The following is a 24797-nucleotide window of genomic DNA, read 5'->3' on the forward strand; positions in this document are numbered from 1 at the left end:
TGGCTCTTAAATGGCATGGCTTGGACTTAACTAAAGTAGTATATTTTATATATGCCACGTTATTTTAAAATCTAATGTGATCTCTTCAAACAGCACTAGTTTAGGTCTTAAAAGGTCTCAGTTTGGGATCCAGTTCTGACAGTAAGTAGATATTGAATTTGACCATGGAAGAATTATTTCAATTGCCTATCCCATAGTGAATGGGCCCAATTATGGTCACTGTGTAACAGAATATATTCATTTTCACTAGAGAAGGTTGCCAGTATTACGAATTTATTTTTTATGAGGGAAATTTTTTTGCTCAAATTCTAAGTATCAACAATTTTCTGCTGCACTGCAGGGAGGCAGACTAATTGGTGGCTGGGAAGATAACCCTTTTAAAGGAGAATTACAGATTGTTCTTAGAGGAAATCATTCGACTCCAGAGTGGGCTTTTCCAGGAGGACCAAACCAGGGGTCAAAGGTCTTAGGTATGTGTTTCCAGATACTAAAAGTATCATGCATATCAGTTTTAAGAATGTACTGTAATACATATAGTACTAAAGTGTATTATCAGTTCATGGTGTTATGGTATCAGAAGCTTTTACAGATACTTATTTATAGTAAAGGGTTATAAAAGTGGGAGAGATTTTCAGAAATGAAGTCATGTCACATTAAAATAGATGTAGATGTCCAAACTAACATGAACAAATCTCTCCATGTGCATATTACTTCTCCAATTTAATTTTCTTTGTAATTTTTCTTTTATGTAAGAAATAATCCTTTTCATATTTTAGTGTCTTTGTACAAAATGGTAGCTTTCTTACACATTATTTTATTTACAGTATTAATAATCTATGGGTAACTGACACCAGAGGCAACTGACCCAGAGTTTTAACTTCCTCGTTGCCTCTGTGTGCCTGTGTCTGTTCCTCTTTGAGTCTGGAAGGCAAAGAACCTGAGGAGGTTTGATTTGGTCCCAGAGAATAACAGCTTTTATTGATAGCACTATGTCTTTATTGAAAAGGCACATACAGTCATGCGCTGTAATTGCTTCACTGTACAATTTGTAAAACAGTGATAGTCAGTAACTAAGGGGATAAAAATTTGTTTGAGGTTGAGTTAGCTCTCCTGAGACAAATTCAAATCTTAAAAAATGTCCTAAGGAAGACAAATTTAGTCTTAAAAATTTTTTTGTTCTTGCTCTTTATGTGTTTATTTTTTATTTCAAAAACATTTTAAACAACACAGAACAATATTAAGAAAAATATTAAGCAAAAATATACATCTTTTCAATTCTACTCTCTTAAGAAAACTAGCTAACATTCATTAGCAATTTTTACATGTCTTTTCATGTTTTTTTTAATCTGTGCCTATATTTACATTATATGTATTATAATTTGTGGTGGTAGTATTGTGCCTTTTACAAAAACATGGTCAAACTAAATAATTACTATATAGTTTTCTTTTCTCAGTAATATGAATATCTTTCCAGATCAATACTTACAGATAACACTCTTCTTTTTTGTGTGTGTGACAGAGACAGAGAGAGGCAGAGAGAAGGACAGATAGGGACAGACAGACAGGAAGGGAGAGAGAGACTGAGAAGCATCAATTCTTTGTTGCAGCCCCTTAGTTGTTCATTGATTGCTTTCTCATATGTGCCTTGACTGGGGGGCTACAGCAGACCGAGTGACCCCTTAAGCCAGCGACCTTGGGCTCAAGCTGGTGAGGCTTGCTCAAACCAGATGAGCCCATGCTCAAGCTGGTGACCTTGGGATTTTGAACCTGGGTCCTCCATGTCCCAGTCTGATGCTCTATCCACTGCGCCACTCGCCACTCCCTTTTTATACATATTACATCATGTTGTTAGTATAATTTATCCCATTATTCTATTAAAATATAATTTAATTAATTCTAGTTTTCTAATATTTTCAAATATTGTTAAAACAAGTATCTGCAGTTATATTTCCTTACACACTGGTCTTCAATGTCCATGGGCCAGATTCTTAGAAGTGAGCCAAAGCATCAAAGCCCTGAGCAGATACCCCCAATTGATTTCATTCAGTCATTCAAAATTGTTCAGTCGACTATTAAAACATATCAATGAGCTGTTTCATTTTATATCAGCACCTAACACAATACTGTGTTGTGAATGAACAGGAGTGTGTTTTTCTCCTGCAGGAGTGTTTGGTGAGCTGGATCTTCATGGAATTCCACGTTCAATATATAAAACTAAACTCTTGGAAACTGCAGAGGCAGGTTCCAAAGTCCTGTCTCTGGTGAATGCCGTGGATTGGCAGGTAGAGGAATACTATCTGGTGCAAAGTGAATACACACTATGGGTCAGCTTAAAAGCATTCTGATTATTCTCATAGACATTTATTTCTCCTATGATTAACCCAGTGAGAAATGTATATTTTGCAACTAGCTTGCACTCAAAAAGCTGACCTGATAGCAGGCATCTAAAAATGTGGTCTCAGAGGTCTTTCAGGATATATAAAGAATACATGTATATATATTAGTTATCATATATTAGTTATGAAAGAGGACTATGAAAGTTTTAGGGTCAAAATATTTGTTTATTATGAATTCTTATAAAACAGGAAAAAAAGAAATTGTTTTAAATACTTTTTATTGTTATCTTGGCTATCAACTTCTAATTTGTGGTTTTTACATGTTAAGCATTTGGAAGAAACAAATCCTGATGCCCAGTGATATTCAGATATACTTGTGTTGAAGGAGAGATTTGGGTAGCCTGAGTGTAGCAATCCCTCTCACTACTGTCCTCACAGGTGTGCATGGGCCCTGGAGTCACAGGTTTGTTTCAGGCTGAAGGTTCAGGAAAATGGATGGATGCCTTTTCTAAGCCCTCAGGTCTCAGCCAGTTCCCTTCTACTGAGGATGAGTGTATGAGTCACAAAACAAAGGGAGGCTTAGCCTGAAAATATCAAAACAAATCATCAAAGGGATTGGTTCTCATAATGTAGTTTAAAATTGGTTAATAGAAGGGAGATTTATTGGGAGGTATAATCTATGTACAGTTGGTTTTTATTTGTGATAGTTGAGGTGTGATTAGCTTTTGGAAGGTATTTAAATTATTTTAATATCCTTATTATTTCTCTAATAAATATTTTTATTCTTTATCCAATTAATATTTTCTGTACTTTAGTTATCCAGTGAATATTGAACCAAGTGTCAGACATTTTCTAGACAGAGGATTCCATTGTGAAGGAATTGGTCTAACTATGGTAGAAATTACATTGGGGTAGGAGAAAGAGACACTGAACGAACAAAGAGATATGTGCTCATTTCAGATAATGCGCATGATGAAGGAAATGAAACAGGTAGTTTGAGAGAAACAGACTGCTGTGGTAGAGGGTGGAAGACAACATTGAACGGGAGTGGTCAGAGAATGCATCTCTCAAGGACATGCTACCCCAAATATTAAATTCAGGACATGCTCCCTTGACTATTTTAAGATGAAGGAATTCGAGCAACAGCCTATTGTGCTGGAAGGACTTGTACTTTGCCCCAAAGAGGGTCATAAAAACTTCATGTGTGAGGTGCCCCTCCTATCCCCAGAGGACAAGACCACCCTCATCCCTGCAGACAAAGTGACACAGAGAGAAATCTGAATGGCAGACCTGGCCAGTTCTCCCAGTTTATTACCCTGAACTTGTGCCCGGCCACATTTGCCCTCTATTCCACTCTTCATCAAAGCTAGCAGAGAAACACTCAGGTTAACAGCGTCTTCGGGTCTTCATTTCCTTACGAAGGCTTCTGTGTCGCATAAAACTTACATAAAATAAATTTATATTATTTTTCTCTTGTTAATCTGTCTTTTGTTATTGGGGTCCCAACTAAGAACTTAGAAGGGTAGAGGAAAGAACATTTTTCCTCCCCGACAGGTACATTTGAGCTGGGTTACAGGAAGGAGCTTGTCATATACAATATACAGATTCTAGACTTGGTCTCCCTCTTGAAGTTTTCTCTTCCTTTACTACCTGTTAGGATTATCAAGTGATAGTTAATTATGTTTTTTAAAAAAACAGGGGAATTTTTTAAGTCTTAATAATGTTCTGATAAGTTTTTAATAAAATTATGAATATATTTCCTTTGATCTATTTAATTTTTATTAAAAATGAATAGCCTATGTTTCTATTAAGTAACTGAATTAAATTAAGAATGCTTAATATAAAAAATAGTATATTTATTTTAGAGAACTACTTGTATGTTTTTTTCTCTCTGATAGTGCTATGATGCTAATCAGATATAAGTTAAATAAGAATTATTAAATAGTTATTAAAAAATATAAAGCTATTTTTTAAATTGTTCTTGAATTTGGCACTTGAATTTTTCTAAGGAGGGAGAAGAGGTTGTGATAACAACCACAAGCTATGATGTCCACCAGACAGAAACTAGAAGCATCGTTAAAATCCTGCATGATCATAAAATTCTCATTCTCAATGATACCCTTTCCTACACTCACCTTGGTAAGTGGTTGTTCTTTATCCAAATAGATATGTAATTAAAATACCTTGAAATATTCCCATTTTAGTGCTCTCCTCTGTGAGTACAATTACTTGATGAAATATCTCACAAATATTTTAAAAGAGCATTTCAAGCCTTGGCTGGTTGGCTCAGTGGTAAATCATCGCTGGCCTGGCATGTGTAAGTCCCAGGTTTGATTCCCGGCCAGGGCACAGAGGAGAAGCGCCCATCTGCTTCTCCTCCCCTCCCCCTCTCCTTCCTCTCTATCTCTCTCTTCTCCTCCCGCAGCCAAGGCTTTACTGGAGCAAAGTTGGCCGGGTTTCTGAGGATGGCTCCATGGCCTCTGCCTCAGGTGCTAGAATGGCTCCGGCTGCAATGGAACAATGCCCCAGATGGGCAGAGCATCGCCCCCTAATGGGTATGCTGGGTGGATCCCAGTCGGGCACATGCAGGAGTCTGTCTCTCTCTCTGCCTCCTCACTTCTAAGTTTGGAAAAATACAAAAAAAAAAAAAAAAAGAGCATTTCACTGAGACTGGCACTGGTACCCCAAGCATGCTACTATTTATATGTTGGCTACAAGAAACCCTGCTGTAGGCCTTTATTTATTCAGCGAATATTCAGCATTACATTCTATGGGGGAAGGTGGCACTTTCTGTTTTAAGCAGGCTTCTAATGATCCTTATGCACACTAAAATTTGAAAACCCTTGATCCAAGGGCATCTTTGTCCTGATTGGGGTTTCATGGACACATTTCTCAGTTATTTAAGCAAACTACAGCCAAATGGTAAAACCATAATATTCCAGGAAAGAGGGAATTAATTCATCAGGATCAACTGAAAACCAAATTTCAGACTGTAGGATCAGGGCCCTCCCCACCCCAGCCTTTCCCCATTTGACATGCAACCTTCGTCTGAACCCCAGGACGCGGAAGCAGGCAGGAGTGGAATGTTCGAAGATTCGCTTTCATATTTCTTGCACTCAGGAGAACCCCGCTGTGAGGCGGCCTGAGACACTTGTAGCTATGCAACCTGCATGAAAAACAAGCTGCAAAGAACTGTTTAAAGCAGTATTTTGATAGAAGCATATTTACATTCTACATCACATTTTTTCTTTAAATCAAAAGGAAAGATTTCATAGAAGAGTATTTTAATCAAAAGCAAAAGTTTTTGAAGTCTGACATTATAGTCTTTCCTTTAAACTACCCAATATTTCTGTTTGAAATGTACCTGTTTGTCCTAAATTTTCAAATAAGGTTTCTAGACTTGTAGAATGTAATTTAGGCTATATTTTACAGATCACTAAGATATGTAAGGATACACACTATGTTTGCTATGCTACTAATATTTATAAGGAACTGTGGTCGATACAAAATATGCCACAGGGAAAGTGGAACGAAACAAGATTCAGGTCAGGAGAGGCAGTATCTGTGTACTGCTGATTCTCCACACAGCCTTAGGCAATTCTTTTATTTCTCTACCTCATTCCCTCGTCTAGCAAAGTTGCAAGAACCTTTCACCTTGCCTTACTGTTGCATTTTGATGTATAAAATGATTGTAAACTTTCTATAAAGCAATAATTTTTATAATTGCTGATTGTAATCTTTTTTAGTGTTAAGAGAAGAAATTCTTTTGATTATATTTCACTTTATAAATAAAGAGCTGACATTTCAGTCTGCCATCTAGGTATATTAAAGTATAAAATAATCAATTCATGCATTTGTGTTGACTTTTGGCCTATTAGAGAGTTATGTAACCTGTGAACTGTGGAAAAACTAATAAAGACAGGTATTTCTCACTCTTGGTAATAATCCAGCTGTTCTTTTGTTGCAGCTGGAAGATACCAGGTCCCTGAAACAGGTCAGAGCTACACGTTAGCCGCTGATGTTGGGATACTGAGTAGGAACATCAAAATACTTGGTGAAGACTACCCAGGCTGGTTCAAAGAGTCTTTTGGTGCACGTGTCCTGGTCAGCTCGTTCACTGAAAACATGATGACATTTAAAGGTTGGTACAAAGTCAAGTTCTTTTTCTAAATGAGCTATTAGGCAGTCTTTTCTGTGTTTAGTCAGTTCTTTCATTTTCACTTTATAGGCTCTCATGTGTTAAGAAACAAAATATGACTGAGTAAAATTGTAGAGATCTTACTGGCTTTATCCAGTGATTCATACAGCAGGCAGCATTCGATCTAGCAGGTAAAAAGGAGCTTGGAAGAACCATACAAAAATGAAAGCTTTTACAGGCAGAAAGGAATAGGAGGAAGTTATACTAGGCAAAAAAAAGTGACCGGTTAGTGCAGGGTCACTTTCCCTGTCGGGAATGGCAGGGGTTTGTCTGGAGATGACCCCCGATGCTGCCCCGATGCTGTGCAGGCCCTTCCCGATTAATTGGCTGGTTGAATCCATTTTTGGAAAAGCCAAAACTGTAGTTAAGTTCAGTTTCAGTTTGGTGATGTGTGGCGTAGCGTAAGTGACTCCACTTGGGGACTGCTGTCTTGTTTTTAACACATGGAACAATAAAGCTTTGAGTGGGATGATGTAGCGTAGATGCTACCCTCCTAAATCAAATCCCTAATATTATTCTTATTTTGTTTTCATAGAGTAAGAATGATCAAATTAACAATGACTTCACATAATAGCTAACCAAGCTTCTCACCCAAACAGAAATCATTTTATAACAAGCACAACAGACCTGTTATTTTTGAAGAAAATTTTCAAAAAAATATTAAAAATAGAAAAAATAGTGTAATGAATCCCAGTGTATCTACCATCAGCTCCACAATGATAAACTTTGGCCAATCTTGTTTCATCTGTATGCCCACCCACACTATTTAAGCCACTGGATTATTTTAAAGTAGCCACACACATTTTTTTTAGGGGGAAAAAGAGATACAGGAAGGGAGAGAGATAAGGAGCATCAATTCTTCATTGTGGCAACTTAGTTGCTTATTGATTGCTTTCTCATACATACCTTGATGGGGGAGCGGGTTGCTCAAGCTGAGCCAGCGACCCCTTGCTCAAGCCAGTGACCTTGGGTTTCAAGCCAGCAACCTTGGGGTCATGTCTATGATCCCATGCTCAAGCTGGCAACCCCACTCTCAAGCTGGCAACATCAGGGTTTCAAATTTGGGTCCTCAGCATCCCAGGTTGATTCTCTATCCACTGCATCACCACCTGGTTAGGCAACCACATGTATTTTTCTATTGAGATGTAATTAAAATTGTGTAAGTTTAAGGTGTACGGTGTGTTGATTTGATAAATTATATATTTTAATATGATTATCATAGCATTAACTAACACAATTATCATTTTGTTTAATGGTAAGAACATATAAGATCTAGACTCTTAGTAATTTTGAAGTTTATAATACAATATTATTGTCTATATTCTCTATGCCATACATTAGATCTCCAGATTTATTTATTTTCTAGTTGCAAGTTTATATCCTTAACCAACATTTCCCCAATTTTTCTACCCCCTCAGCCCCTGGTAACCACCATTATATATCTATGTTTTTAGAAGTTCAGCTTTTCTAGATTCCACATATAAGTGATACCATACAATGTTGCTATTTCTCTGTCTGACTTATTTCACTGTAATGCCTTCAAGATCTGTCCTTGTTGTGGCAATAACAGAGTTTCTTCTTTCCTGTAGCTGAATAATATCCCTTTGTTTACTCATACTGCATCTTCTTTGTCCATTTATCTATTGATGGACACTCAGGTTGTTTCCATATCTTCCCTATTGTGAAAGAAGCAGACACATATTATTTAATCTAAAACATTTCAGTATGTAACTCTAAAGACATCTTTAAAAAGTGTCAGACTTAAAAATGTTAATAATAGTTCTTTATCATCAAATGATTGTTCAGATTCCTTCAGTTTATTCTTTTCCTTTCCTTCCTTCCTCTCCCTTTTTTACCCCTCCTTTTTCTTTCCTTCCCTCCTTCCTTTGCAGTCCCTGTATTTAAATCGGGATCTAAATAAGGTCCATGTTGCAATTAGCTATGAATCTTAAATCTTTCTGATTTATTTTTCTCTTGCATTTTATTGAGCTGGATTATTTGTCCTGTAGTGTTTTCAACAGTCTGGGATTTAGCAATTGCATCCCTAGAATTTAAGTTGGTCCCGTCTTCTTCATATAATCTGTGCATGTGTAGTTTAGAAATAGAAAACTGATCAGATGCAGATTCAATTTTTAGGTATAAATTCTTCATAATTGGTGGTGTGTTTTTCCATTAGTAGCACATAATGTATGCAATGTATGCCTGTGTCTCCTGTTGTGATGTTAGCAGCCATTAATGATCATTGCCTGGATTAAATAACAGTAGTTTAAAATGGTGATATTTTAATTCTACCATTCCCTCCTCATTCAAAATCTAGAATACATATATATATATATATATATATATAAAACTTTTCCAAACAACTATTTGGCTACCTTGAGGGAGAATTATTTAGAGAATGTAAAAAAATGAAAAGAAAGAAGGAAGGAAGGAAGGGAGAGAGGGAGGGAGGGAGGGGAGGAGGGAGGGAGGGAGGGAGGGAGGAAAGAAAGAAAGAAAGAAAGAAAGAAAGAAAGAAAGAAAGAAAGAAAGAAAGAACACAAAAATGCTTGATTCTTCCCCTCATTAACTAGTTTTCAAAATGATGAGTTGGTTCCCAAGCATCCTCCAAAGATGACAAGGAGTTTTTTATTTGTTTTGTTATTAGTATCATTTTGAGATCCATGGATTCAAACATATTTGATATATTCTAATCCATTGTGGTTGTTGATCTTATTGATGCTGAAAATGTCCCCTCGTTGACCTTCAGAACTTTTTCATATTAATGCCTAAGTCCTCCTTTGACTAGTTGATTCTGTTTGTTTTTGGTTTTTAGCTTTTTCACTTTCTGATATGACAAGCACATGATGTAATTTGTTTTTCTGAGACTGAGAATAAGTTCTTCCTCCAGGTGACCTTGGTTCTTTTTCTTGGAAGCCGATATTTCTATCCCTCCTGGGTACCAGGAGTAATCATCTATTTGGGACTTGAACTATTTCAGCAATACTGGCTATTGCATCTTGCAACAGCTCTAATTTTAGAAAATCTTTATACTGAGCAAGCAGCTATCTCTTCTACCTATTGGTCACAATCTGCCAATAGAAGCTTAGCTGATGACAGTGATGGTAATGAGGGTCATGATACAAGATTCCAAGCACTGCTAAGCATTTCACACATTATCTTATTTAATATTCATAATACTATGGTATAATTATTTTTCCCTTTTCTCTTTTATTATTTGTCAGTTGCAGTTGACAATATTATATTAGTTTCAGGTGTACAGCATAGTACAGACATTTCTATAACTTACTAAATGATCATCCTGAGAAGTCTAGTACCCACCTGGCACCATACACAGTTATTACAATACTGTCCCTATTTTAAAGATCAAGAAATAGACTATTAGAGGTGTGAAATTGCTCTGGTCTTGGATACTAATCCATATCTCTCTCACTTAAAGTCCCATGATGGACCCTATTCCCATGACAACCTTTCCTTGCTCCTATAAATTGTTTTGTGATGTAAGTAAAGAAAGCAAATCTATGGCTTCAGTAGGCCCAGGTGGTTTGGAGTGACCATTTCTTCTCTGTCTCTACCTTATTAGTCTTATGTTCTCCACCATACATCTAATCGTTGGCTCATGGATTTTGAGACAGGCTTTTTCCTTCTAGTACAGCGGTTCTCAACCTGTGGGTCGCGACCCCGGCAGGGGTTGAACGACCAAAACACAGGTTGAGAACCGCTGTTCTAGTACAAAATAACTTCTCTATTGCCTTGTATTAGGTATCAGTTTTTGAAATGAGGAATATATTCTACTGTTTGTTTGTTTTTTAAACCCGCATGAATCTCTGTGCATCAGTTTTCTTACATAAGGGATAAGAGTAATAAAATTTTCTAACTCTTAGATGTGGTCTGAGCACTAAACCACACATTGCCTGTTGAGCGTGAGTGCAGCACATGGCCCAGAGTAGTCTCTCTTGGACTGTTATTGCTGTTACCGCCAATCTACGAAATTGGCTTTCGTCAGTTCAGCGGGTACCTATGACAAACTGATGAGCAGATAGCTGGCAATACATATTCTAGAAGACATTATGCAAAGATAATGCCCTAAAACCTCTTTAGAACATCAAAATGGAAATATCAGGTGAACTATATCTCATGCCTCATGTCATATATTCTCAACAGGCCTAATATCACCAACAAGGGGGTGAAATTGGTTCTTGGGGGATGAAAATACCTTTAGTTATTGCAATAATTTGTAGCCCTCCAAAGGACCACCATATATTAACCGATACATAGTATATCTCTGTTATTAAATTTTCATGGGAAGGGGAAGATTTTAGGAAAAATATCTAAGAAGGCATTGGGGAGAAGGCGGGGAGGGCAGTGAAAAAAATGTTCCAAAATACTGCCTCATTTAGATTAAAGGAGCCAAGAAAAAAACTAATGAGATTTCCATGAGTAAGCTGAAAACAAATCTATAATTGGGAAAATTACAACTTTGTAGCTTTTCAAAAATGTTTTATTATTTTTCAAGAAAAAAGACATGTAACTGACTCCTTCCCACAGGAAGTGCAAGAATCAGTAATGTGGAGTTTTACCACAGCGGTCAGGACGGCTTCCGGGACAGCGCTGACCCGCGCCATGCTGTCACATTTCTTAACCTCGGACAGGTTCGTGCTTTATTTTTAATTTTAGCGTATATTCAAAGTAAACTATTTTTATTTCTATTTGATTTTTATTTATCTTTACTGAACAGACATATCTTAGAACGACTAAGACTATAATCTAATGTAATAAAACTGTCTTAGATGTATTTGCTGTTAACTTTTTGAGACTTATAGGAGCATTTCCTTCCACTCATTTCATGCGTTTATTTAAGGTAAGTTGAAAACAACACAGAAAAAACAGCAGAGAAGGTAAAAAGATTGATGACTGATAATAACATTTCCCGTCTCTGCTTTATTTAGCAATAGCCAAACATATATTCAAACAGTTTCTATTAAACAAAGTGAGTATCGCTTAAATATTTTTAAATGAAAAATATCTAATGCCCTGGCCAGTTGGCCCTGTGGTAGAGTGTCGGCCCAGCTTATGGATGTCCTGGGTTCAATTCCCACACAGGAGACACACCCATCTGCTTCTCTACCCCTCCCCCTCTCACTTCTCTCTCTTTCTATCTCTCTCTTCTCCTCCAGCAGCCATGGCTCAGTTGGAGTGAGTTGGCCCCCGGGCACTGAGGATGGCTCCATGGCCTCCACCTCAGGTGCTAAAATGGCTTGGCTGTGAGCTATAGAGCTGCAGCACCCAGATGGGCAGAGCTTCGACCCCTAGTGGGCTTGCCCGGGTGGATCCCAGTTGGGGTACATGCGGGAGTCTGTCTCTCTGCCTCCCCTGCTCTACTGAATAAAAATTTAAAAAAAAGAAAGAAAAAACATTTTTATCTGTATATCCATGCCTCTGTCAAAAGTGGGGAAATAGATATTCTGAGGCAGGTAATTTAAAAAAATTGAGAGCTTATTTCTTATAGAAATAAAAAGTAATCCTGTAGGTTTGAAGGTGAAACCCCTAACCAGCTTCTTGACTGGTTCCAGCAGACATTGAGTCATAACCCCTTGCCTAGAGTATTGACTTTTAAAATTAAAAATATATATATTTCTGCTTATCATGTAGTAAACTATTCTGAAAAATAAAATTTTAGTACCTTAGCTTTATATAGGTAATGATAGAAATATAAATGCATAGAAAAGTCCTTGAACTTTTAGCTGAATTTAAAGTAAGCATAACTTTTTTGCTTAATTTAATTATAAATTCAAGATATGTGGAAATTTCCCAGACCTTCTGGGAAATCATTTCTTTTTCTGAAATATAAATTGAGTATTTTATTTATCAAGGTGTGTTTCCTGAAGATCACCTACTTCAAACTTTTTTTAAAAATCTATTTTAATTTTATATTTGACATGTTCACCGAATCCTGATGTTTTCTAGATTCCAGAACATGGCTCCTCTTATCTCCGAGGTTGTGCTTTCCACCACGGCTTTTCCCCAGCGATCGGCGTGTTTGGGACAGATGGACTGGACATAGACGATAACGTCATTCACTTTACGGTGGGGGAAGGTAACAGAATAATATTTTCCTCCAAATAACGTATCCTTCTGAGACAGCATTCCTGTGTAAACTTTAGGGTTATGCTGTGCAATTGATCTTTCTTTGAGAATAGAACTGGTGGCTATCTAGCTAATATGGTCATTACAAAAGCACATGTGGCCATTGAGCACTCAAAATGTGACTGGTGTGGCTGAGGAACTAGATATTTAATTTAATTCCACTTAATTTAGTCAAACTTATTTTACATTTAAGTACTCACATGTGGCTATGGGTACCCCATTGGACAGTACAACTCCAAAAGAGTTATTTACCAAACCACCATCTTATCTGAGTTATCTAATACCAATCAATAGTTTAAATTGCTATGCCTTTTAAAATACTCACATATTAATCAAAAAGCTTATTCAAAAATAAAGGTTATTGCCTGACCTGGTGGTGGCGCAGTGGATAGAGCGTCAGACTGGGATGCAGAACGACCCAGGTTCGAGACCCCGAGGTCGCCAGCTTGAGTGCGGGCTCATCTGGTTTGAGCGAGGCTCACCAGCTTGGACCCAAGGTCGCTGGCTCCAGCAAGGGGTTCCTCGGTCTGCTGAAGGCCCGCGGTCAAGCCACATGTGTGAAAGCAATCAATGAACAACTAAGATGTTGCAACGCGCAATGAAAAACTAATGATTGATGTTTCTCATCTCTCTCCATTTCTGTCTGTCTGTCCCTGTCTATCCCTCTCTCTGACTCACTCTCTGTCTCTGTAAAAAATAAATAATAAATAAATTAAATTAAAAAAATAAAGGTTTGTTGTTGGTCAAATAAGTTTGTAAATATGATATATATGTTTGCTCGCTTGTGACTTATATTGGGTGTGGGGGACAGGCTATAAGCAGGCCAGGTCGTTGTAGCCTGGGGTTTGGTTTTGGGACTAAGCTTTTCCCCACACCCTTGACTGATTGTATGATCTGGGTGGTGCACTCTCATGAGGAATCCAATTATGCCTTGGATAAGTGACTTTGTATCGGAGACTTCCTTGTTTGTATATTGGATTAAGGGATTTTGGTTTTCTACACTATAAAGTGGGACAGACCAGGAGCTGACTCACTCAGTTCCTGCTATCACGATTGCAGGGGCTTCTCTGATCCCTTGCCCTTCATGGGAAAAGCTGGTTTTCTGCTTTTCCCTTGTCTTCTTTTGTGGTTTGCCTGTCTTGGTGAGACACCAATAAATAGGATGGCCCCCCATCCTCTGACTCCGCCATTTCTTTATCGTCTGCCTGAATCCAATGGGAACCTGCATGTGAATGGCCACGATGGCAGCTCCTGGCCTTACATTTGTAAAGCCAGGAGCCACAGCCTGAGCACCATCAGAGCAGCCCAGCCCATGCAGGTTCGCATTGGATTCGGACAGTCGGTAAAGAAACAACGGAGCCACAAACTGGTGGGCCATAGTCTTTAATTCTAGCTTGCACCCGGCGGGCAAGTAATAACTTACACTGGGCTCCAAAACCCAATCACATTCAGTGCTCACAAAGCTACTGAATTATCCGAGTTTCCTAGAATCAAAGGTTTCTAGCTCACCAGCCTTATTCTTCTCAGTTCCCCATCTCCTTCCTTATCCCAGATACAAACTCTACACAAACTGGCATCTCACTCAGCACTCCGCCATCTTGGCTGCTTCTCCTGGCCTCCTCCACATGGCCTCCTTCTGCTCTCTGCTCTGCTCTCTCCTCTAATCATCTCAGGAACCAAGAGCGCAAGCTCCTGCTCCATCCCCATTTTATAGTGTAGAAATCCAAACTCTTAATCCAATATACAAAATAGAGAAGTCTCTAATACAAAGTCACTTCTCTTAGGCATGATTGGATTGTACCACCCCACATCAAAAAGGGTGGGAAAGGCTTAATCCCAAAACCAAGCCCCAGGCTACAACGATCCTGCCTGCCCCCAACACACATTAATATCACCTGGGCAACAGCCTCCATGTGGGCAGCGTTTTCTTTTACAAAGTGAGCATAATACATTTTATCTGCCCAACAAGGTTATTATTTGATAAAAAATTATATCTGATTTTAGGAGCTTACCCTTTCTTAAATATCAGTAAAAAGCATAATACAAACTTATCAGTATATATAAAACTTATTTGTGTGTTTGTTAAAACTTGAGGTGTAGCCTGTGAACCCAGAAATTTAATAAGTACCTAGAAGATCCTAGTTCAGGTAGTCTATAAAGGTGGTCAAGTGTCACTATCAAAGAGTTCAGAAGGCTCAATTTAAAATCTAAGGGGTTCACTTGTCAGGCATAAACTAGAAATCTAATTTCATGGAAAAAAAATGAAAGACATTTCCCATAGTCCTTATTAAAAATTTATATGTATTTGGGGGATTTTATTTTTATCCAGGCATAAGAATATGGGGAGATGCCATCAGAGTCCGAGGAAACTTGGTTGCACTTTCCGTTTGGCCGGGCACCTATCAGAACAGAAAAGATTTCAGCTCAACTCTCTGGCATGCAGCAATTGAGGTAACGCAAACAGATTTATAATTACACAAAATGATCATTTTCTTACTGAAGATTATAATTTCTGTAGAAATCGTAAATCTCAAAATATTACTGAAAACTCTTCCTTTCTTAAAGATTAGGGAACTAATAAAATGAGCTAATTAAAGGAGTGAATGAACTTTCTTTAAAGATAATGTGAGTTCCAACAGTCACTGGATTTTCCTTTGTGTTGCTGTCCATTGTTTTAAGTAGCTCTCTTATTTCCTTGTTTGTCTAACGTTAATTACTGGTTTCAAGTTATAGTACAGGGTCTCTTTGCAAAGCTCTTTGCCTTGCACAAATTACTACTAAATTTTAAATTTAGTTTATTTTGTCAAATGGAAAAATTACAATAATAGACAACAGAATCTCTACAACACTTTTCTTATCTAAAATTTTTGGGATTTTTTAAGTAGAGGAGTGGAGCTGGACAGATTCCTACATGTGCTCTGACCAGCATCTACCCAGCAACCCTCCTCTTGGGCCAGTGCTTGAATCAGCGAGCTATCCTTAGTGCCTGGGGCTGACACTCGGACCAGCTGAGCCACTGCTGCGGAAGGGGAAGAGAGAAGGGAGAGGGGGATAGAAGCGGATGGTCGCTTCTCCTGTGTGTTCTGACTGGGGATCAAACCCAGGATATTCGCATGTTGGGCCAATGCTCTATCCACTGAGCCAACCGGCCAGGGCCTAATTTTTATCATTTTATAAGCAGGGTTATTTACTCTTAGCTGATAATACTATTGGACCTTTCTTGTTTCACATGAAGCTTCTGCAGTGACTGTAGGTCTTTATTTAGGTACAGAGTAAGATTACAAGCCAGAAAAAGTACAGAGAAAAGATTTGGAAGAAATATAGTTTCTTCTTCTTTTTATTTTACTTAACCTATGCCATAGGAACAGAAAAGAATTACAGGTAGCACTCTTAGAAACATGGGCTAGGATTGGGCTTTGTTTTTTTTTGCAATTGTTAAGAATCACCTTACACAAAACGGTGAAAGCATGGAACTTAGTATACATTTATTAGGTACTAATGTTTTCTTTTCATCTATTTATAGATGTTAGAAAGTAATAAAACATCAAATCCAAATCTTTAACGTTATCTGTAACTTTTGAAATAAAAGGGACTTACTTTACTTTTATAAATTCCATTTGATTCTATTTAGTCATCTATTAAAATAAAGGTGTTTAATATGCTTTAGGTAATTGAAGTTTTAACTGTTTTTGCTGGCACTACAGGCAGAACTAAACCTGTGTTCTGTACTTTTCATTTTCTACCACTTTCATTTGACTGAAAATAAAATTGCTTAGTAATCATCTAATACTTGAGCTATCCAATTTTTTATTATAGCAGGTTTTATTTAAACTAGTGAATGCCTCTACTGAATCTTATGGTCCATTGTAATGGTCTTAGTTGTCTTGTTTTACATAAATCAAATTGGTAACAGAATACAACCAAAAATGGTGATAAAATCTTTGTAACCTTGCTAGAATACTGGAATTTGGTATATGGCTTATAAATATTGAACCACATCTAGTGGATTTTGTGATTGAAATAAAAAATAATCTAACACACCTTTCTAAGAGGTCTAAGGTACAAAAGAACAATAACAGATAATCTGTATAGTGCACTTTCCTAAGAAGTCTAGTGATGGTTTTATACCAAGACCCTGAGGTAATGTGAATTCTTCATTTGCAGTGTAAGTTTGAATAGCGTGAATAATGAATTAAATTTTTCCTTCTGAAAGTTTAGTCATAATTAATTTTTCTATGTGTGTTGCATACTTGCTCTCATTGCATAATTGTGTCAAGAACCTGGCCCAAAGCATCTTATTTATCGTTGTACTAGATAAATAGAGGGACGAATACAGTCTTACAAGATAACGTCGTGGCTGGATTTGGAAGGGCGGGGTACCGCATTGATGGGGAGCTTTGTTCAAGTAAGTCGTTTGGCACAGAGTCACTAAATTAGGAAACAATTTGTCCAAATTTGTTAGAAATAAGTAATTGTCTGTCAGTTTAATATGTAATATCTCCTCTTCCTGGGCACTGAAAGAAACCAACAAAGGAAATGATTTCAAGTCACCATTGGGGCTAAAGAAAAAATGGATAGGCTTTTAAGGATAACTATTTTCCATGTTTAGAATCCCAAACCTCTAACAACTTCAATTCCTGATTTGGGTGGTATTGGAACAGTAAGTACCTCCTCCCAATTTCATAAAACAAAGCATAGAGAAACATGCCTATAAGGATATGCCACTATTTGAAGCTTCTGCTTTATAAAGGAATAAATGCTCACTGGTCATACATTAAAACCTTCGGGCATGAAAGCCAAGGGGGTGAACAGACAGTTCGCAGATACATTCTATCAGACGAGTAGAAATCAAGAGCTAACTGAATAACGTCCCTCTTGGTGAAGCTGTAGGGAAACAGGAACATTTACACATTGCTGGTTGAAAAACAAAACGATATAACCCCTACAGAAGGGAATCTGGAAATAGTTACTAAAGTTATAGAGGCATTTACTTTTGGCTCAGCATTTCTAGGCCAGTAATATAACAAAAAGTTGCCTCTATAACAGAACAAGGTTATTTTCTGCTTGTACTAGCAAAAAACTGAAAGCTATCCTGTGTCCAATAACTGTGGGCTAGTTATACAAAGCCAAATGAAGATACAGATAAAGAAGATACATATTAGTATATTCATATGGAGATCTTAAAGTGATAAAAAGAAAATTGCAGCCTGACCTATGGTGGCACAGTGCTTAAAGAATCAACCTGGAATGCTGAGGTTGCCGGTACAAAACCCCAGGCTTGCCTGATCAAAGTACATATGGGAGTTGATGCTTCCTGCTCCTCCCCACTTCTCTCTCTCTCTATCTCCCTCCTTCTCACTCTCTCCCCCCCCCCCACAGCCCTCTCTAAAATGAATAAATTTTTAAAAATTTAAAAAAAAAATAAAATTGTAGAACAGTATATATACTTCTGTTTTGTGTCTGATATGTTTTGTGGAAATAAGTGAAGAAAATAATGTGCGGTGTGTGTGTTTACATAAACACAAAGTGTAAAAACAAACAGCCATAGAAGTTGTGTGGGAACAGAACAACTGGTGACTTATTGTTATTATTATTTCAGTTTTCCATTGATAGAGAGGGGAGAAAGGGAGAGAAAGAGAGAAACGTCGACTCGTTCCACTTAGTTGTTCCATTTAGTTGTGCATTTGATTGCTTCTTGTACGTGCCCTGACCAGGGTGCGAGCCCAGGACCTCGGTGTGCCAGGACAACACTTGATGCACTGAGCCACCTGGCCAGGGCTGCTGACTTATTATTGTAGAATGTTTTTATCATCTTTTGATTTTTCAACTAGGAAGAAAAATTATCAGATTAAAAAGTAAAAGAAATAATAGAGCTGTAGGCTTTACCTCCTAAGAAACTTACTTAGTAAAAGGAGATGGGATTTTTTTTTTTTTTTTGCAAGACACAGTGAGAATTTCATTTAGGCCTTCAATACCTTTTTATTTTTTATTTTATTATTATTATTATTTGTATTTTTCTGAAGTTGGAAACAGGGAGGCAGTCAGACAGACTCCCGTATGCTCCCAACTGGGATCCACCTGCCATGCCCACCAGGGGGCGATACTCTGCCCATCTGGGACGTCGCTCTGTTGCAACCAGAGCCATTCTAGCACCTGAGGCAGAGGCCATAGAGCCATCCTCAGTGCCCGGGCCAACTTTGCTCCAATGGAGCCTCAGCTGCAGGAGGGGAAAAGAGAGACAGAGAGGAAGGAGAGGGGCAGGGGTGGAGAAGCAGATGGGCGCTTCACCTGTGTGCCCTGGCCGGGAATCAAACCCGGGGCTCCTGCACGCCAGGCTGATGCTCTACCACTGAGCCAACCAGCCAGGGCCTCAGGAGATGGGTTTTTCCTCTGAAAAATTTATATTCTTTCTACAGTCTTTTTTTTCCCTCAGTGTCATTATTTTTAAGATTCTGTGAATCAGCATTTTTTTTCTGTACATTCAAAACTTATTGGACTTATGCTAATTTTATTCTTGTGCAAGATACATTCTGATGGAATAAAACAACTTTGCTGCCCAACCTGTGGTGGAGCAGTGGATAAAGTATTGATCTGGAATGCTGATGTCGCCAGTTTGAAACCCTGGGCTTGCCTGGTCAAGGCACATGTGGGAGTTAATGCTTCCTGCTCCTCTCCCTTCTCTCTCTCTCTCTTTCTCTCTCGCTCTTCTCTCTAAAAAGTTGAATTTAAAAAGCCTTTTTTAAAAAAGCTAAAAAATATAACCATTTTGCCAACAGACTTGACTTATTTTTTGATATATGCTCTTATTAATTTTTTTAGTTTCCAACAGCTTTAAGTGGCTTTTCTTCGACATAAAATGCAAAAGTTTGTGATTTCTCTATAACTTTGTTGAAGTGTGTGGTTTTTGAAAATTAAAATATGACCTGTGAATGTGAATATTTACTAATATGTAATGTCAGGCAGTGCATTTTTTCACTAACTGTATTGATATTCTTAAATAACTCAAAGTCTCTATAGGAGTTTTTGGTTTTTAAGCAATTGAAATATGAAACATCACAGAGGAATTGAGGGTTTAAATTCTTGAATGGGACATCAACCTATCCAACCCATCTCCCAGACAAGTGAGAGGCTGGGCTGCTGGGAAGGGAAATATGACCCCTGCTAGGTCCAAGGGAGGAGCCATACTTGCCCATGGGTTACATTGTGTGGAGCCAACGGAGAGACATGCAGACAGCTTCTTATGAAGGAAGCAAACCAGAAACCTGGTAGACCTAAGCAAAAAAATCTCAAATGACTAGGAAAACTAGAAAAACGATGGAAGATAGGATAAAGTCAGATCCTTGGGGACTAAGTACAATTTAAGGGGTGGTGCTGCTCTCTATAGGGAATTTTTCGAGCTTACACGTAGTTTGGAGGGAGATATTAAGGTTACTGATCTGATTTGGACATAAATAAAACTTTCATTAAAATCCACATCAGTTATTCTATAAAGAAGTTATGAGTATAGTTTCCATTTATTGAGACACATGTGGATCATTTCATTTTGAAATAACCTTGAATTAGGGTTCATTTTTTTTTGTCTATGAGGAAACTGAAGTCCTGAAAGGTTAAATAACATTTTGAACATCATGAATTCTTTAATTTAACCAGTGTTTAATGAACTTCTATCTCTGCATTACTTTCCAAGCTCTAGAAATATGGCAGTCAGTGAGACAGACACAATGTCTTCTTGCATCAAGCTTATATTTAATGGGGAAAAGATGAATAATTCACAAATAATTAATAATAAAATATCAAGAGAAAAAAATTTTCTTGCCAGTGAAGTGACTGAGGTGCTACTTTGAATCAGAGGCCTTCTAAGGAAGTGACACTTAACTTGAAAATGGGATGACCAGAGGGTCTACAGAAGAAGCATTTCACAGACAGCAAGTGGTGTCACTGTGTCTCAAGTTCTGCCTTGTTTGAATCCAACTTCATGCTCTTTCTAATAAAATTCATGTTTAGTTTAATCGATATAATAAGTTAAAATTGCTAACACTAAACCAAACTTTTGCAAATAAGCATGAAATTATTCTGAATAACAGTGAAGGGACAACTTAGATAAATAGTGTTAATCATAAATGTCTGATTCATAATAATATATACTCATCTTGTTAAAATTTACACTGAAATTACATATTTAATTTTTAAACAGATTTTAACTTTAACCAATATTGGTCATAAAATTATATGACATGACATATAATGTTAATTCTCTTATTCTTTATTTCCTTCCAAGGTCAGTCTAACCCCCTGGAAAAGTGGTTTGACAATGAAGCCCACGGAGGGTTGTATGGCATCTACATGAACCAAGATGGCCTCCCTGGGTGTTCTCTTATACAGGGATTTACCATTTGGAGGTGCTGGGATTATGGAATTTATTTTCAGGTAAATTCATACTACATCATGACTATATGTTTTCTTTTATGACTGTATTTTGTACTCTGTAAACTACAAATTGTATTACAGACCACAGAGAGTGTGTATATCCATAATGTGACCCTGGTTGACAATGGAATGGCCATTTCTTCAATGATTTACACTCCAGCTGCTGTATCTCATCAAATTTCCAGTAAAACAATGCAAATGAAGGTAAGAAATGAATGCAGCCACGTGAAGAAGAGCAACGCGAAGAAGGGTAAAATTATTGCAGGACTAACACAGTCTCTTGGGCTTCTACACCAGGTAGTCCAAACTTCTTGCCTTTGCTCTCCCTGACTTCTGCCAGGAAGCTATCCATCCTTCCCTCTCCTCCCCAATCCCCTCACCTCTTCTTGATCAGCACCTGCTCATTTTGCCACAGTTTGTTAAATTTTTATTCTATCTATGAAGTTTTTCCTGAACCAGCTTAGGTAGTATTGATACTCCTTCCTCTTCTTATTCCTAATATTCCATGGACATATTTATATGAGAAATAGAACATGTCAGCCCTGGCCAGTTGCTCAGTGGATAGTGTCAGCCCAGCATATAGATGTCCCAGGTTTGATCGCTGGTCAGGGCACACACGAGAAGTGACCATCTGCTTCTCTTTCTCTCCTTCTCCTCCTTCTCTCTCTCTTCCCCTCTCACAGCCATCTGTTGGTTTGGGCGTCAACCCTCAGTGCTGACGATAGCTCAGTTAATTTGAATATTGGTCCCAGATGGTGGTTGCCAAGTAGATTCCAACTGAGGTGCATGCGGGAGTCAGTCTATCACCTCTCCTCTCATTTAAAAACACAAAAGAAATAGAACATGTCATTATATGTAATTATTGACATGCCTGTCTTCCTCTTGAAACTTTGTCACTTCACTCAAAGAAGAAATATATCTTCTTCATCTTGGTTTAATGAATGATCTCCTTCTCAAACTTATGGGTTGTGTTTTGCAACAGTGCTGGTCAGTATTACCCATTATTATGTTTCCTTTAACAGTAGCTATTATTAAGGCTGTATTATTTGAATTTTTAAATAGAGCTCATTAATTGTTGGAAGTAGTCCCAACTTTAATTGCTCCGATGTCCTAACAAATGATGATCCCAATATTGAGCTTTCTGCTGCCCATCGGAGTGCTAGACCTCCATCAGGTAAAAATTTTAAGATTTTAATTTTTGGTGTTCATATGAGTGTACTTTCAAACGTTATTAACTTTCTTCTTTTAATAAAAGGAGGGAGAAGTGGGATTTGCTGGCCTACCTTTTCTTCGGCACATAACCTGGCTCCTCGGAAACCTCACGCGGGGATCATGAGTTACAGTGCCATCAGTGGCCTTTTGGAAATCTCCGGTGAGTTTAAACGTAGTCTGACAAAGTTCTATAAAGAATACAGAGTGCAAGCTGAAGGGAAGGGGGAAGGGCGCAGTGGGGAGGGGGACAAGGGAGATGCTGAGGGGAATACGGGGCAGGGGGGTGCATTTGGGGCAACACTAGAATCTATGTAAACACAATAAATTAAAATCAATTAAAAAAAGAATACAGAGTGTAGCTAATAATGTTTCATTGTCAGTCAAAAAATAATCACTTAAATGAATTTGTATATGAATCTGCTCAGTATGACAAGAAAAGACATCAGAGTCAATTTCAGGAATGGTTCACTGGCAAAATTTGCATTTATTTATTTATTTATTTATTTTACAAGGACAGAGAGAGAGTCAGAGAGAGGGATAGACAGGGACAGACAGACAGGAACGGAGAGACATGAGAAGCATCAATCATCAGTTTTTCGCTGTGAGACCTTAGTTGTTCATTGATTGCTTTTTCATATGTGCCTTGACTGTGGGCCTTCAGCAGACCGAGTAACCCCTTGCTCGAGCCAGCGACCCTGGGTCCAAGCTGGTGAGCTTTTGCTCAAACCAGATGAGCCAGCACTCAAGCTGGCAACCTCGGGGTCTCGAACCTGGGACCTCTGCATCCCAGTCTGACGCTCTATCCACTGCATCACCACGTGGTCAGGCAAAATTTGCATATATTTAAAAAACTGAAATTTAACTTTTCTTCTAAGATAACAGAAAAACCACTGGGATAGTAACTTAATATTAATTATTTTCTATAAATTATAAAAAGCCCCTTGATATAATTAGGGTTATATATTTGTATCTCTTTTTACAACTGATGAAAAATTAAACTCATATAACTTAAGAGCTCAGATAATCTTCCTGAAATCCCACAACTATAGGCAGATTTAGGATTAAAATTAAGAACTTCTGACTTGAAATCAGCTGCTCTTTGACTGAACCAGGCTGCCTCCTTAATAATGTAAAATAATTATATATAAATTAATATAGTGAACATATTATTTCCATTTTGCCCATTAAATACACTGTACCATTCTTATTTCATTTCATCAAGTCTCCTATTCATGATAATTCTAACCAGTGTCTTCTCAAAGAAAGAGATTCAGTAAATTAGTCATTTAAGTTTTTTAAATTAGTCATTATGTTGTTTTTTATAACTTTAAGTCTTAGAAATGCAAAACAAGTGTTACTTGTAATAGTGATACTCTTGGAAGAAATTATTTGACACACTACCTAGATTTTAGCTGAACATATATTATTCAATAATAAAAATATGTCCCAGAATATTATAATACCTTAGGAATAAAAATAACCTTATGAAATAGAACCTTATACATGAAATTTCTTGAAGTTACTGAAATAACTGTTCTTCTCTTATAAGACATAGTCCTAAACAATAATCTGTGCGTGATAGTTGTCTTTGGCTGGAAGCAGAGCCTTGGAAGAAGATTTTAGTGCATGTTCTTGAAGAAATGCTCTCAGAAGGGCGGACAGAAGCAGAATAGGACAGGAAGCCCCTCAGCAAGGACAGGCTAGAAGTTGGAGAAGAGCTTCACGTCATCCCACTGTGAGCTCTGGAAGGGAATCACCTCCCAGTTGATCCCACACTTTAGTAGAGGGGTCCAGCCATTTGTGCCTCCACCCCGGGTTAATCAGTTATTGATTACAGCTGCCTCTGTGGGGAGGGCCTTCATCTCCTGGTTGAAGTGACTCGTGTTTGCCTGAAGCTCATTTTCTGGGAAAAGGACAGATCTGAGCTGTTAGTTGTCAATATTCAGAGAAATAAGAGATGTAAGAGATGGGTGCACTGGCCTGTTTCCACTTCAACCCATTCCTTGCACCACTTAGATCCACTTGCTTCTTTTGTTGTTAGTTATATCAAGTTTATTCCACCCAAACATAAATTCTCCAGGATTCTGGATGGTCATTATTTCTGGGGAAAATTATAAAAATAAGGTTAGTGGTCACACTGCCATCGCTGGTCTCAGAATTGTAAATGATAATCATTGTCTGTATCCTCCATCACCCTCTCTGAATCTCCCTCCTCCTTAGCTGACACTGCAGCAGGATGGCTTGCTGGCCCACACCATCAGCTCTGTTGGATATAAGCCCCCGGTTACTCTTCCCTGACTAGGCCGTGATTGCTGCACCTGCTCATTTACAGTCCACACTGGGCGTGAGCCCACGTGGGTCCTGTGAGGCAGACGTAGTCCTCCCTGCTTGTCATGTAGTAGTGGTCCTTCTGCATGGTGGCCAGGGCCATCACCCTTGACAAGTGGTAAATGCCAACAAGGAGCCCAAAAGACTAT

General features: G+C 38.0%; 1 protein-coding gene across 1 annotated transcript in view; it reads left to right on the forward strand.

Moving 5' to 3' along the window:
* PKHD1L1 (PKHD1 like 1) overlaps window positions 1-24797 on the forward strand; it is a 163462-nt gene that overhangs the window by 109486 nt on the left and 29179 nt on the right. Inside the window, exons 56-67 of the mRNA XM_066379362.1 lie at window positions 341-470; window positions 2164-2282; window positions 4346-4475; window positions 6304-6477; window positions 11083-11186; window positions 12502-12631; window positions 15011-15132; window positions 16996-17086; window positions 20960-21108; window positions 21190-21312; window positions 22171-22282; window positions 22364-22480. Coding sequence (XP_066235459.1) covers window positions 341-470; window positions 2164-2282; window positions 4346-4475; window positions 6304-6477; window positions 11083-11186; window positions 12502-12631; window positions 15011-15132; window positions 16996-17086; window positions 20960-21108; window positions 21190-21312; window positions 22171-22282; window positions 22364-22480 — 1501 coding nt within the window. The remainder of the gene's footprint in view (window positions 1-340; window positions 471-2163; window positions 2283-4345; window positions 4476-6303; window positions 6478-11082; window positions 11187-12501; window positions 12632-15010; window positions 15133-16995; window positions 17087-20959; window positions 21109-21189; window positions 21313-22170; window positions 22283-22363; window positions 22481-24797) is intronic.

This window comes from Saccopteryx leptura, chromosome 3 (assembly GCF_036850995.1).
Source record: "Saccopteryx leptura isolate mSacLep1 chromosome 3, mSacLep1_pri_phased_curated, whole genome shotgun sequence".
In the NCBI taxonomy this organism is placed as follows: Eukaryota; Metazoa; Chordata; class Mammalia; order Chiroptera; family Emballonuridae; genus Saccopteryx; species Saccopteryx leptura.